General features: G+C 39.5%; 1 protein-coding gene across 1 annotated transcript in view; it reads right to left on the bottom strand.

The window, feature by feature from the left end:
• SPTBN5 (spectrin, beta, non-erythrocytic 5) overlaps nt 1-12,985 on the bottom strand; it is a gene marked incomplete at its 3' end in the record, with an annotated part of 30,291 nt that extends 17,306 nt beyond the window's left edge. Inside the window, exons 1-9 of the mRNA XM_009585861.1 lie at nt 12,875-12,985; nt 10,167-10,334; nt 8,761-8,880; nt 7,784-7,941; nt 6,677-6,905; nt 3,232-3,863; nt 2,111-2,249; nt 543-775; nt 1-104 (exon numbers count right to left, since the gene is read on the bottom strand). The exon at nt 1-104 is cut by the window's left edge and continues 30 nt beyond it. Of these exons, the coding sequence (XP_009584156.1) occupies nt 1-104; nt 543-775; nt 2,111-2,249; nt 3,232-3,863; nt 6,677-6,905; nt 7,784-7,941; nt 8,761-8,880; nt 10,167-10,334; nt 12,875-12,985 (1,894 nt within the window). The remainder of the gene's footprint in view (nt 105-542; nt 776-2,110; nt 2,250-3,231; nt 3,864-6,676; nt 6,906-7,783; nt 7,942-8,760; nt 8,881-10,166; nt 10,335-12,874) is intronic.
• Nucleotides 12,986-15,549: the final 2,564 nt, after the last annotated feature.

Genomic DNA, 15,549 nt, shown 5'->3' with positions numbered 1-15,549 from the left:
TTGTCATTCTTGCTAGCTTCCATTTCTCAGAGATCCACGATTCTTCCTCTTTGCAGTCACGGAAGAATTCAAAAAGCTTCAAAGCATCCTCTAACTGAGATTTTCTGAAACAAAGAAACAAACGGTATGTCTCAGTCAGAATTAGGATCCCCAGTCAGAATTAGGATCCCATGGAGACAATGGTAGCATAATCAAAGAAGAATTCAGAAAATCCAAAATTTGAATGCCTTTAACTCCTCTTTGTTATAGATTAATTTATTCAGGGAAGAAGACAAAGGAAACAAAGTTATATTTCCCTCTTCCTCTAGGAGATGACGAGATAATCACATGCTATTCAGACTTCACATAAAGCAAGTCATAATAAATGCTGAGAATGAAGCTATTCTTCATCTATGAAAGCGAGTGATCTCTTTCAGTCTACTGCAATCAAAGCACTCAAGTTGCTTGTGTGAAATGGAGAAATGAAAAATTCCAAATGCTGGGAAGCTATGTCTCCTGATTAAGGGAGTGATTGCTATCCTAATCAGGAAGAACAGCCCTACCGTGACTTGCTTATAGCTATAAGGTTCTGATACAGCTGACGAAGCATCTGAACTTTCGCATAAAGCACTTCTGGTTTATTTGTGCTGTCCTTGCTGATTTCTGCTGTCCTCTGGGTGATGTGTGTCAGTCTATCATCATACGAAGAGATCTGCGAGTCAACCAAGTTGTGCTTCTGCAGCAAGTCTACTACTTCCAGGAGCTGCTTCCCACAGTCCTGGGAACTCACCAGCACCTGCAAACAAAGTGAGAAACAAAAGGCAATGGCAGAGAGTGCAGCCAGGGGCTCAGTACAAAGAAATCATTTGAAAGGTTCCTGTTAACTCTTATAGCTTTTAAATGTAGAAGAATGATGTCAACTAGGTAAAGCTGAAAAGCTGCCTAATTAGAGGAATCATACTTCCATACTTTTTCTTTCAGTTTCACAAGCTAATGGCAACAATCCAGAGTTTCTATCTACTGCAGTGCAAGTAATGGTCTCTTCAAATAAGCATCTGTTTTCATACCTACATTATTTCTATTGATTAAGCACTCAAGGTCTCAGAATTTGTGGGCGCAAGGAATAGCCCTTTGCTATACACCTATCTGCAGGCAGATTGATTCACAGTCTGTATTTGGAGAATTCTACAATATCCCATTTTATGGTATGTTTTGATTGCAATGTTTTTTTGTTTGAGGAACTTACTTGCCTTTGCTATCTAAATAATGAAAATAAGTACTTCATAGTATTTAACTGGTGGCTGATGAAGGTATCAAGTGCTGAAAAGTCTGTCCTCTTTCTAATTATATCAATGGATACAATTATCAATCCTATTGTAGGATGTTATCTTTCCTTACCAATCTTCTCCCATATCCTCAGGCTATCATGATTCCAACACCATTACTACCATTAGGTGTTCTTTGCTTACTAACACTAGGACAGAAAGATTCATAACTTATGGATAGCTCTTATCTTTAATTTGAAATTCACAACTTCATATAGCCTGTTGACTCTTTCAACTTAGGTACAAGGCAACCCGTAGTTGTAAGGATTTTTCTGTCTTTAAATAAGACGAGGCAAGACCAAAGGACATACATATGCTTCCTGCCATTACAAAATCATTATGAAACCAGTTATTTCCTATGCTAAAGAGAAGACTTTGGGCTCTGACACTCTGGTAATACTTAGAAATTCTTGCTAAAAGCAATCACTGTGCATTTACAGTGGAAATTTCTTTCTCACAAGTTTAGATACCTGAAAGCCAGACATATGCCTGAGCTAGTCCCCACCTGTATAATCACAGGAGGTACTTCCAGAAGGTAATTCAGAAGAATTACGTGGAATGGGAACAGGAAGCTATTTTATTCCACTTTTGCTTTTACACTTCTAAATTTAGGTGAGATTATTTCTCATCTTTATTTTACTACATAACTTGAACCTGTAGTGCACTCCCTGTAATATTATATCTGGCTTTCTGATTAGGGAGAGCCCTGTAGCAAAGCCTGTTTTTTTCCCTGGAACATGGGGGCTTTTTTAGGGACACACACTGGTAGCAGTGCAAGCTGTGTGACGGTCGAGAGGGCTCGCTACCTGCAGCTCTTTCAGCTCCTCCGTAATGGCATCAATGTCCCTCAGGAGGCCCAGAATTTCCTGCATTTTACCCAGGGAGTGTTGTCGTCTCTGCAGCTGATCCAGAAGATCCTGCCATTGCTTTGAAATGCTGTTTTGCCTACAAAGGAAGGGAGAGAAATGATGAATTTGGACCAATGACTTTGGGCAGCACTTGGAGATTCTCAGTGCTTGCAGCTTTAGAGGAGCTAAATGAACACACACAACTCTTGCCACTAGTGCAAGAGGACAGGCCATGATCACAAAACAGGTCAAAGCAATGTTGTTATTTAATTAGCGTGATCATGGGGAGGAATTTTGACTAGCACATCAACTGTCATTGACTTTTTAAATTTAGATGTTGTTTTTTATGGATCTTCATACCTGACGTCCCACATTGCTTTCATCTGATACAATGGAAAGGCTTGGAAAAAAGAAGTGGGCTTTAAATGGCTGCTTAAAGTAAAAAATTAATCTGAACCATATCGTGAGTCACATCTGATCTCATAAAGAGTTTGGTTTACTCTTTCATAACTATTTTTCTTAGTTTTCCCACAGGTTTCTGATTTTGTCTGAACTTAGAAAAGGATTGAAATACCATAAGAGAAGTTATTTGCACGGCATTCTTAGCCATTCCCAAATTAGGCTATATTGATAATCAGAGAACTCATAATTTCTCAAGATTTGCTCCAAACTGGAGTCAATCTGAGAAGACTTTGTGCCTTAACTAATCTGTATCTCCCCAAACTACACACTGAAAAAGATGTGTGTTTATTTCGAAAAAAATTGTATCCCTCTAAGCATTTTTGATGAAAGATAGAATTTTTGGCAGAACAAGTATTTTCATATATAATGAAGATATCTTAAAACTAATTTTGACCAGAAATCAGTCTGAGGGTTTGATCATTCAAGAAAAAAAAATAAAATTTTGAAGACGATGAAGCATTTGTCATATCTGCTGAAACTGTTCACAGGTAGAAGAAATTCCTACCAGTTCTACTCATGAGGAGAAGAGCTACGATTCATAGCTACAATTCATTTTCTTCCGCCACACCACAGAATTTCAACCTCCACCACTACACAGTCTCATGACCGTTACTCACTTCTTCATGATTTGATCTTTGCCATGATAGTTCTCCTGGCTGATGACTGTGGCCATTTTGTCCAAAGCTGTGAAGCGTTCCCTCCTGGGCAGTACATCTGCCACAATGGCTTCCAGTTTCTTACTGGCAGCCTCCATCCTGTCTGCGCTTTCTGGCCAGAAGTCCTGCTTCCCAATCACGTTCTTCATGTCTTCCAGGTAGGACTCACGCAGGGCTGCCTTCTTCAGGAACCTCTGGGCTAGCTGTTCCAGCCTTTCTAGCCTCAGCATCTCCTTCTGCAGTGCTTTTCCCCGGTTGTGCTCTGCCTTTTCCAGGATAATCCAGTGCTTTTCCACATCCTGCAGCATCCTACCCTCTGGGGGCAAGTATGGCCGTTGGTTGTTGGCTCTCTGCTTGGTCCTGATGTTGAAGAGATGAGCTTCAATCATGCCCTTCTCTTGATATTTAGGGGGTTTCTCCACAGTACGGAAGGTCTTGAAGTTGGCCATGAGCAGCCACATTTCCTGAAGAGAGTTGGGGAAATGACGGTCATCCAGTTCTGTCACCTTCTGTTTAATCCATTTCAGGAGGTCAGAGACCATCTGCTCATATAGAAGCTTCAAGTCATCTATCTCCTTCAGGAAGAACATGATCTGTGATGGGAATATGAAGTTACAAGCCACATAAGAAGCAGAATGAAGCAAGGTGGGTGAACAGAAAACAACATCTTCATAAACCAAGCTTAGGATTCAAATAGTTAAATATGTGTGAGGAAAATAGTATTTAACAAGAGGGTTGCCACAGTCATCACATTTTTACACCAATGTGGTGATAGCTGTCACATCTGAGGCCAGATGAAATCCTAGAATAACCTTCCATAAAGCACAGACAAATAAATACTATTTAATGTCTCATTTCAGTTTTTATTTAAGAAAAGATTAATTTTGGAATAAACAGCATGCATGTAGAGAATGTCAGCTGTTCCTATGTGGGCTGACTAGAAAGCAAGAATCCCAGACTGAAGGTTCAGATTTTTTGTTTCACAATGGAAAAAACACAGATCTTTTTTTTTCCATTCTCATTCCTAAAACCAAAATAATTCTATCCCATCTAATACGCAATTATTAGATACACTGCCTTAGGCTGTAGGAGACCATCTGACAAGATCCTGGTTCTCTCACATGCCCACAGCAGACTGTGGTCAAACAGCCCCTTCTCAATCTCTTCTGTTGGAGCTGGTTTTCTTTATATAAATTATTAGAGAATGTCTTGTAGCCAAACAGGGTTTGGTAAGGGGGTATCTGATTCGATACTAATTTTCCAGTCCAGGACATTTATCCATTTCATTTGTGGTCTGACCTGCCTTTATTTCAAGTTCAGGTAAACACTGGAGCAAATATTTAGAATGAAATCCATAATGAAATAAAAAATGTAAGGTTAAAATCATCCTTTCTTTGCACTTTACATTTTTTTCCATCTTCGTCTTTTTACTTTTTATTGTATTTTTTCCTCACCCTAACTTAGTAGCCCTCCTGCAGACGTCAGGTTTAATGCTGAACAATGTTGTCTGCCTCTATCATTCCCTTGAGCCCGCCTGCTCCAAACAGGCAGATTCGTAAGGGAGATGGCACTGAGCAAAGACCCAGTCCCTGCAAGTGTTAATCTGCTTTTACCTACCAGAAAGCGCACTTGGCAATGAGTAAGTGTCACAGTGTTGGAAGAAGAGTAAAACAGCACCAACCTTTAGTGCAGGAAAATCAGCCCGTGACATCAGGGCTCCCTTCTGTATTTTCTGCCATCGTACCCAGTTCTCGCTGAAAGATCCTAGCAAATGCATGGTCACCTCACATGGGAGGCGGCAAGGAGATTTACCTCCCTGGGCTGATTCTCTCTGCCATCCTGGTCACACACTTAGTCTGAACTCAAAGGCTTCCTTGACACATTCAAGCTTCCTTCCCCAATCCTATTAGTAAATACAGAGCTGCCTATTTGAGGGGACTAAGGACATGAAGAGATTATCATCTGTTTCGTTCTCCTTCTGAATGTTTGTGTGTGTCAGAAATGCAGGAGGACAGGAATGCAATATTAGAGACAGGCTAAAAATAAGGAAGGAGGCAAAGAGAGAAAAAGAAGCAGGTAAGTGGAAAGAGAGAGAAAAGAAAGAATAAATGTACCTATACAAAATGGAAAAAACAGTGGAGCACAAGAAGAAGTAAGAAAGGACAGAGTAAGAAATACTTTTTCTGTTTTTTCCCATAATACAAAAGTTACACCCTATTTGATCCTTATAGTTCCTCTAATACATGCTTCGTGACTCAAGGACTATTTCAGGTTTATCAGAAGAAAAATAATGTCTCTTGGCCAAAATCCAGAGACTCATGTGTAGATCAGTCAAATCCTACTGCCCACTCTCCTCACTGATGCCCAATCTTTGTTTGACCGAATTCCAAGTCCTGCTCTCATCTAACGCTTCTCTTCAAAGAACATCACTGTTACTGATACATGTTTCGGGATCATCTTGTTCTTGTCCCAGACCACTTTGTTAGCTGAGAAAACCCTGCTTTGCACAAGCTTTTCACCTTGTCACCACCAGGGAAGTCTTAGTTTGGATTTTTGTGCCTCCCGTTAAGCAATATATCCCCCTTCTCAACCTCACAGGCAGTTCTCAGGGTCCAGATGTTCATGTAGGACCCATCCTGGGTGTGTAGGTTTTCTGCGAGCTATTCGTTTTGCATTTTTGACAAAACCAGAATAGATTATTCTGAAGGTAGAAAATAAATTCTTCTCTCTAAGGAAGGTGGTCTTCAGTGGAACAACCAGAAAATTCTTTCAGTTTTCCATGAACAGGATGCAAGTAGTTTTTAATGTAACTCATGATCATATGTGAGACAAAATGTATGTGGAAACTGAAAAAAAATTTTTTAGCTTTGAGGTTTTTTTTTCCCTAGGAGTGTTTCCCCTTCTTTTGCACTCCCTCATTTTTCACGTCTTTTTTTTTTTTTTTTTTAATGCATTTTGTACCTCACTAAGGAGTTAGAAAGAAAGGACGAGGATTTTCACAGGAAATAAAAATCCAGAGTAGTCTCATAGAATAAGGTATCATCTTTCCTATTAAATCAGAAAATTGTTGACTAGGTCTGCTTTTGCCTAGCAGTAATCCTCCCAAGATTAATGAGATCTGTATGCCTCAAGCTGCCTTGGGGCCACACCAGTTCTCAAACAGAAACTGTGAGGTCAAAAAGGGATTCATTTTCAGTGAGATAAATGCAATCCCCTTTAGAGACCAGAGAGTCTACGACACTTCTCAAGATTCAAGTGATGATAAAAGGTCTTTCAAATGCTGTGCCATTTGATTCAGTTCAAATGATCCTGAAGTTGAACTTGCACCAAAAAGAAAAAAAATTTCCAACATGAATTTAGTGTTACGTATTTAACTTTTAACTTCTGAAGATAGCAATGCACTTACTTTGGTAAGTCGCTTTTGTACTGTCTGTCCTTGTTTCAGTCTGGAGAAGTAGAGGTAATAGAGTGACACGTAAGTCATGATGGATCTCTCATCTGGGTAAGGTACTGCCACATCCTCAGCATCAAGCAGTTTGCTGATTCCTAGCTCTTTCTCAGCAACATCGAAGGCATTGTTCAGGTTTTTGATAGGCTGGTCCTGCCGCAGTGAGCTGTAGTGGATAAGGTCAGGCCTGGGCAAGGAGAAGAACAGGGCGTGGAGGGGAAGAAAGATTTATGTTTGTCGTAAGTTCTTTCAGATTATAAACCATAAACTGTTTATTAGACTAAGGAATGTGACATTAATGCTGAAATTACTCTGTCTGACCCTGAGCTTCATTCAAGAGCATCGCCCCTTGCCTACATAACAGGAAGAAAATTGTCCCTTATGAAATTAAAGAACCACTCCCAGCAAATCTCTGCCCTTCACTTATTTCTTCTCTTCACTGATGGATGAAAACCAAAGTCCACTAGAAAGGCAATTCTGAAAAGGGAGGTGACTCCCAGCTGGGGAAGTTACAGGACCCCACCGTGGTATCCTGCGAGAAGATGCAGCAGAACTGTTAATGGGAGAAGAAATGTTCAAGGTTCTCCCAGGTGGTTTCTCTCTCCTGCCTTGGGTTGTTTTCTTCACACTTTTTCAAAGGGCCAGAGAAGGGAGAAAGAAAGAGATTGAGAGGTTGCTTACTCTGTTACAATTGAACCAGAAGGTATACATGCTCACAAAGTTCATACAATAAAACCAGTCTCTAAAATAATAACTTTTTAAAAAGAGCAATGGGAACATGACTGAGGGGCTAAGACTAAGTAATGGGCAGCATTGTTCAAATGTGTGATACTCCCTTGGAAATTCAATGCCCAACAAAAGGAATTACAGAGCAGGAGCTTTTGGTCCTTCTTTCCTCAGAGAGAGAATATCCATTTAAGAAAGGAGAGTCTTCAGTGAGAAAGGGCAAAGGGAGAATTTGACAGTTTCTTGACAAATACTTGTAATTCAAATCTTGGAACAACTTGTGCCAGAGCTAGAAACAGCAATGAGCAACTCCTCCTGAACTGATCCATCAGAGCTTACCTGTGAGCATGTATGAGTGCGTTGAAGGCTAGCCCATCACTCCAGCTTTTGGAGAAGTCCTTCACATTCACATTGGAATAACTGGCAGTTTTATGCTGACACCAGAGTAGTAAAGCTTCATTGGCAAATAGAACATCAGCTCTGCCTCCAAATTCTTCCTGTGAAGAGAGCAGGGAAAAGAAAAATCAGTGTGAACAATATATGGAAGTAGCATCAGTGGGTTTACGCTTATGTTCCCAAAGATCACTTTGAATTACTTCTGTCCTATTCACAAATCCCCTCAAAGTCATGACCTGCAGACTGTATCTGCCATGAAGGTAGAATGATTTAACAGGAAAGTAGACATTTTCTATTAAAGTACAAGTGAATTGAATGAACTCAGAAATTATAACATGAAATGCAGGTTTTAAAAAGTTTTTAAATGTTTCTCTTCTGCAAGGTTTCTAGAAATCAAGTGGAAAGTAAAGCTCAGTTTATTTGCTTCCTTAGCTGTGAACTAGAACTTAGAAACAAAATATAACGTACCCAGGTCTAATGCTAGAAATTATTAACTTTGGTTTCATAATACCTTCATAGGATCTTATCTTTCATGTACTTAGAGTACATGTTAAATAATTTAAAAAAGAATACTTTTCTTCAGAGAAAGAGCAAAGGAGAAGCATGCAGTTCAAATCTAGAGAGAACTGTTGTCAGAGAAATTCTTTCTGGCGTCAAAAGCCAGTAAAAATTTTGTGGAAGAGAATGAGGAACATGAACATCCTATCTAACTCCAAGTTACTGTTTTCTGTATCTTTGAGAAACTATAAAATGGATTAAATTGCTTTTAGAAATTGCTGGCTGAGTAACTGGGTAATATTATAAGACCTGCACCATCAAAATGGGTGGGAAACATCATCAAAATGGTCCTTGCTGGCTTGAAACTCTACAAAGTCTCTGAAATACTCTAATCAGGCAAAAAGACAAAGACACTGTTTTACCTTATCAAGTTTGATAGATGAAATCTGAAATCGAAGTATAATGATCCAGATAAGTCCCAGGATTAAGGTTCTGTCACCATCTACGATATTCTCAGGACCAATCACTTTTACTTGTACCTGCTAATAAACCAATATCCGTTCAGCGTAAAAAGTACTCGTGTCCAGCTCTCTGAAGGAGGTATCTGTGTTATAAGCTGTTATTGAAGAGTGCGTGCACGCTGTTTTCTTAAGGAAACAGGTTTTACGTGATATCTTCATCTGCCTATATACCTGTGAGCTCCCATGTTCACAGCCTAGCTCTCACGTGCACCAAGGATGAGTTTCAGCAAAAGCCTGGCAAAGGGACAGTGGTCTCAAAGATTTAAAGTTGCCATAAGTTGAAAACTGGTGGTTAAGGAGAGGAAAGAAACACAATTCAGTGCTCCTTTCCTCCAAAGGAGTGACGGCAGGGCAAACTCAGAGACCATCTCCTCTGTCTGGTCTCCAGCAAGCTAGTCAGCATATAGTTCTTTGGCTCACCAAACAGTACCAACATCCTCCTAAACAAGCCATGGCTGCCTTTTCCACTACTACTTGAGCAGCAAACAAGGTTGTAGTTCATGCCGACAAGGCTCTTCAAGAAGTCTGAGCAGGCTATCCCGGCTCCTGCTATTTGCATGATCCCCTCTCTGGAGGCTGGACTCATGACAAGTGCATGTGACAAGTGATGGTTGGCTGGTCCCGCTGGCAGAGCCTGGACGTGCACGTACCACTGGGCCTTACACGGTGTGTACCATTAGCAGGCATGTGTCAGCTGGAGCCCCATGCTGTATTGCATTTGTTTTGGCATTAGCAAAAATCCAGACATTATATACTTTCCCACGTCTACTGCTATGAAACCCCTCTGCTCCTTTGGAATTCGTAGCACAGAGTTTTGTGTGATGATTTGCCAGAGAGGTCCACAATAAATTGTTCGCTCGGAAAAGAAAATAAATGACATACTAACTTGTAGCCAAAATAAGGATGCACAACTGAAAGAAATAAAACCACTGCAATGACTTGCTGAAACTGTTAGAATTGGAACTCTAAAAATCTCCATTTTTATTCCACGTAGCTTCACCTTTGCCTAATGATGTTTGCTCTCCCCCAACATCTGGGAGAACATAACATCTAGAAAGATATAGAAATGCAGCATGTTTTCATTTAGGTGTGACTTGTTTTGCGGGAACATTAGCTGTTTACAGGTCATTAGTTAAATAACAAAGAAATTCAAATCTGATTACTTTTTTCTTTTAATAAAACCCCTGGCCTGTCTTCAAAGAATATCTTATTGTGTATTAGAGGGGGAAACCATAATGAACATAATACTATAATTAGTTAGTAACATACGTAAACTATTGTGACCTCTAATATCAGTATTAACTTACCTTGGATTTCAGAAATGTGATGGCTTTGCTGTTGTTCTCTAGAAAATGCACTCTCATCTTTCCCCGGTTCGGTCTGGGCAAAGCTTCTCCAGAGAGCAGCTCCAGGAGTTGCATGAGAGAGATGCCATCCTTCAAGTCTGTGTAAATATCTCCTATCTCAACCTCCACCTGCGAAGACCAGTCAGACAATAAAGACTCTGGCTGAACATTTGGCCCGCAGAACCCTCTACTTCTAATACTAAATAAACAACACATTCTTGCTGTTTCACTGAGTCTTCTGTATGTCAGTGCATATATGCGAAAAGTGATGAATCTTAATTCACAAAAAATGGATTTACAGGAGGACTGACATTATTTATGAAAGTAGGCTGAAGTAAAAAAAGAGAAAAACGCAACTGGCAAATAAAGAAAAAAGCAGGAGATTTTGAAAAACATTAAAAATCCCAGCATTTTCAAAATCAAACATTTTGGAAGTACTGACATTTTTTATTTCAATTCAAATGAATCTTTTCAACTTTTTATTCTAAGCAATGCATTTCATTTAAAAATTGGGCTGCTAATCCCATTCAATGACTCAGTTTTTACTCCATAGTCTCAACAAAGTCTGTTACATCCTGCTTAGACCTGTGCTACCACCCAAAGTCTCCATATTTTTAGCCAGTCTCACACTAAGCGAAAGATTAAGATCTTTTACAAAAAATGTATTTCATTTCTGCCAGTAGTGAGGTCACCCTGTGCTTAGGTGATACAAGATGACATAGTGTGTACTCTGACCTAACAAGAATTTGCCTTGGGCGTTTCCTTGGCCTTATGCCACTAGCCACCAAGAATTGACATTAAAACCATACCACACACCCAAAAATAATTTACTGTGATTTTGAAATGATGGTAAATAATCTTTTTGTCTTCAGAAAAAAAAAAAATCTGAAGTTTAGTAGTAGCTTTTTAAATTCAGAGAATAGTTACATGTAGGGGTAAAAAAAGGACAAGTAACAGACATGCACTTTTTCATTCCTGACCAATTATTAATCAGTTTAACAGATCTTTTCTCCAGAGAAAGAAGAAAACACTGAAAGTGTAAAAGCAACTCAGAGAGACTTTAAGTCTGTACCGTCTGTGGAACAAGAATTTACAACTTTCTCTGACTGATTATCTCCATGAAAAACTCTCTGTTTAGTTGCCAAATCTATTTCTTTTTGCATATTAAATAAACTTAAAATTCTGCTTATGGTATATTACTATAAAAAAGGTTAAAGCTCTTATATTCTGTGACACTTCTATAAATGAAGAATAGTTCCATTTAAATTTGTAAAGAGACAGTCTTCCTATATTTGCTTTATGCCTCACCCAGCAATAGTTTTAATAGAATTTTTTGCATCATTCTTCTCATAAAGATACCAGTCTCAAATTGCTTGACAAATTCAATCCGATAGCATCCTTAGTGCTAGATTTGAAGTAGTCAACAGTGCAACTGAGAATACTGCAGTGTCCTGTAGTGTGATCCAATCACCTCAAAGTGTGTGTTGAAAAGCTGGGACTATGTTTCTGGGAAGACCTAGGTAAGCTGTCAGTCTCTGCACCATTTCTTACCGTATATGGTTTGGAAAGCTCTCGCAGGCTTTTTCCCAATGCTTTTATGATACGTGAACAAGTACTGTGCAGGATGTTAAGACTGACATTGTAATCTTTGAACTTGAAGACGTTTTTAAAATGAGAAAGTATGTATATTTATCTGTAGCTAAACAGAAGTAATTTCCTACATGAGAAAAACCTAACCTTCTGCAGGTGGCAAAATGAGAATGTGTTTTGCAGTTCTTCTCTCACGGTATGAAAAAAAAATTAAAAGTTTGTTGTGCTCTGAGGCCACCTTTGCAGCAATCACTAACTTAAAACATTACACTGAAAAAATTCCTCTAGTACTGAAATGTCATATAATAGTGATGAGCTAGAATGGACAAGAGGTCTTGTCCTGCTTGGTGTCGCCAAGGTCCATTTTCATTAATATCAGCTACAGACTCTAGAAAAGGGAATTGGTTTTGGATGATGTAATTCCCTACTGTGATACAGCTACATCATTTCTGCCTGAAATGAGTTTGTCTGCAGTAAGTCTGGAGACGCTTGGAATATGTTGGGGTTACCTTGCACACACAAATCAACTGTACGCTAGCTCTGAAGCTTTTTGGAAGTCTGAGACTTGCTGAAAACAAACTGGTCTGTACTCGCACAGTAGTATGTCTGAAATTGCTAGACTTAAGGCAACTTTTTCAGAGCCATTGAGCAGCAACTCAAGCCGGACTGATCAGGCAAAGCAGAAAGTCTTAAATTTTGGCCAGGCAATTAAGAATTTAGCATTGTTTGGAGCAATCCAGACATTTGCAGATATGTTACTTATAGGAAAAAGAAGAGCAAATAAAGATCTTCCTCTGAGATGATCACCAAGATACAGTGGACATCACAACATGACAGGGTTATAAAGTCTACAGAAGTGAACCCTGATTTCAGGGAAGACTGGTAACATGGACAATGGAGACAGATGTAAGGTAAAAGATACAGGCTGGAGCACTCTGGTGCAAGCCGTCCTTGCTTGCATGTATCTGTAACGACAACACTCTAGAAAAATATGTAAAAAAACAACATAAAAAAAGAATACAGAAATAAATAAATAAAAAAAACCAGAAAAAAATCCCCAAATTGAAGGAGCTACCTACATTATTCCTGAAGAAGACATTGTTCATCCAGTTGGTGAAGGTTTTCTTTTGCATGGTCATGCGCTGCTCCTGCAGCTTTTTGATATGATCTTTTTCATACTCGGTACCCATGGTCACCTAAGAAGTCAGAAACTCCAGTGAGGTGCTCAGTGCTGAAGAGTGCCCAGTGTGTGTAGGAAACCCAGCCCAACGGGTACAAGATTCAATACCACACCCAGTATAATACCTTAATTTCCTTTTGCTTGTACTTTGCACTTCAATTTCACTCAACTTTGTTTTTAACTTACTTGAGTTCTCCCTTTTAAAATGCATCTCCAGTTTCAAGATGAAAATGTGACATGTATCTATGCAGCTTTTCTTTCTTTCTTTCATTCTCTCCCCAGTCATTTGATCCCATGAGGAGCACCATGATCTGAAAGCCATCAATAATTTCCATAGGTGTGCTGGAAGCACATGACAGAGAACTGATCTTAGACCCTGTCAGAAAGAGGGATCTGCAAATCACTTGAAAGTGTGTTATTTTCTCTGAGGACTGGTTGAGATGCTGCTATTGGCTTTCAGACCACAGTATTTCCAACTGAACTCAATTAGCTGCTTAGAAAGGAAGTGGAATCAACTTGGTTCTTTCCTCTCATGAGTTCAGTTTGTGCATATCTGTAAGGACAGTGACACAGGTTCATAATCACATGGACAAGGTCCTGGGCTGGGAGTCGGGAAGCATTATTCCTCTTCCCCAGGCTGTCACAGACTTGTCTGCCTCATCCATATCAGCGAAAAATCAGGCTTGTAATTCATCACAGCACCCAAGCTGAACATTCAGGAAGATTAGAAAAGAGGAGTCTTCCCTTTAGAGTCTGTGACACAATAAATTGGATGTCAGCTCAACTGAACAACTCTTTTGGAGTCATTTGGCTTATGGTGTAAATCTGTAACAGCAGTGACCTTGCTGTTATGAAGGCAAAAGAATCATTTAAAAAAAAAAAACCCAAACCACAACCGTGTAAGATCCATAGCTACAGACATCTTTAGTGACCAAACATCATCTGCTTGGACTACTGCCATAATTATAAGTATTATCTGGATATCAGCCTAGCTGCGAAACCAAGAAACCTGTTGTAACGGTGGGAGAGGAGAGAGGTGTCTGCTGCTGTCAACCCACTGCTGAAAGAGAAGGGAATGAAAAATTAACAAACTGACAAACTGCGGAGGTGTGGAGCAGGGTGACCTGCTTCCCAAATACTCTGTGTCCGTTTTGCGAAGGCCCAGTTGTGAGCTATTCTGGGCTCTGTGCCCTTTTAATTCATAAAACATAAAATACTGAAAAAACCCATTATCTGTCCTAGTGTGAGAAGACAGCAACAGGGAACTAGCAACAGCAGCCACTGCAAATGGGAAGTTGCTTGCCTGATAGTTTTCCGTACTCTAATAAATATGAAGAATTTTGCCATTTTACAAGATGAAAAGGTGTGGGAGGTGCAGAAACAATGATTTGTTACTGCATTTTCTTTTCTTTTTTTTTTTTTTGGCAGATGTTTCTTAACCCCCAGTGCTTGACTTCTGCAAAACAGGGACAGCATCGAAGCCTGACAGTCCAGCAACAACACAGGGGAGGATCACGACCATAGATGAAAACCTTATGAAAGGAATAATTTAGCAAAGTTTCAAATGGAACTGTAAAGAAGATCCTTACAATATTTTCTGATTTTTTGGGCTAGTTCAGCACTGCCTACTTTCTCCATTTGGAGAGCAGATATGCAAAGAATTGTCTTTCCCTGCCAAAGTTGTGATATTAACTCACTCCCATGTCATAAACCCAGTTAATTAACCCATATCATAATGCCATTTCTGAATCTGCCAAATGGTTCTCAGAAAATTTTTTTTTAAAAGGGTTGTTATACAAGCGTTGCAGCCACCCTGAACAATGATCGAACTGATTTCATCTAGGTGCAAAGGAAGCTTATTTGTTGAGCTACTGCCCCACACAACAGCTCACCTGTTTTATTAAATTAAGTTAGAAATGCTCCCTGCATTGGTAGATGATTACCTGAAGACAGATTTGTAATAGATTATCTGCATTTGCAGGATGCAAAGGCAGTGCTAAGAGCCAAATCTACATTACAGAAAAAAGAACAAAGAACATTAAAAAAAATGGACTTACTCAAGTTTGGAGGAACTCCTTTCTGACATTCAGCAGTTGGTCATTCTGGAGAATGACTTTCAGTTGTAGATCCACTCCTATTCCTACAGTTCAGCTCGCTGTTTTCATGCAACGCGACCTTTGAATTCAGGAGCAGAGACCAAGTATTTATGATGTACCTATGAACCTTTCATCTGATCTGAAGGAAATAACCCATCAGAACACAATGACCAAAGGTTGTCACAGGCCTTGTCCTATTCTTACACTCAAAAATAATGTATGAACAGCACCAAAATTGCTATAAAGCAATGAAAATAGTCATCCACCATGCTGATGCTTTGGTAAAGAGCATCTTTCACAATTTCACTGAAGGCTCTGACGGATCACAGGCTGCTTTTCTAAAGGAATTCGTACCTGGGAAGTTGAACGCGACAATGGAGTCTGAAAATGAAAGCACAGCAGAGGATACAAAGATCAGAGCAATTCCCAAGTGGTTAAATTGGGATGCAGCAAATGAGAAGGTGAAGTTGTGAAGTGT

Source organism: Fulmarus glacialis, unplaced genomic scaffold, assembly GCF_000690835.1.
Source record: "Fulmarus glacialis isolate BGI_N327 unplaced genomic scaffold, ASM69083v1 scaffold46230, whole genome shotgun sequence".
Lineage (NCBI taxonomy): Eukaryota > Metazoa > Chordata > Aves > Procellariiformes > Procellariidae > Fulmarus > Fulmarus glacialis.
This window is presented reverse-complemented; position numbering and strand designations above follow the sequence as displayed.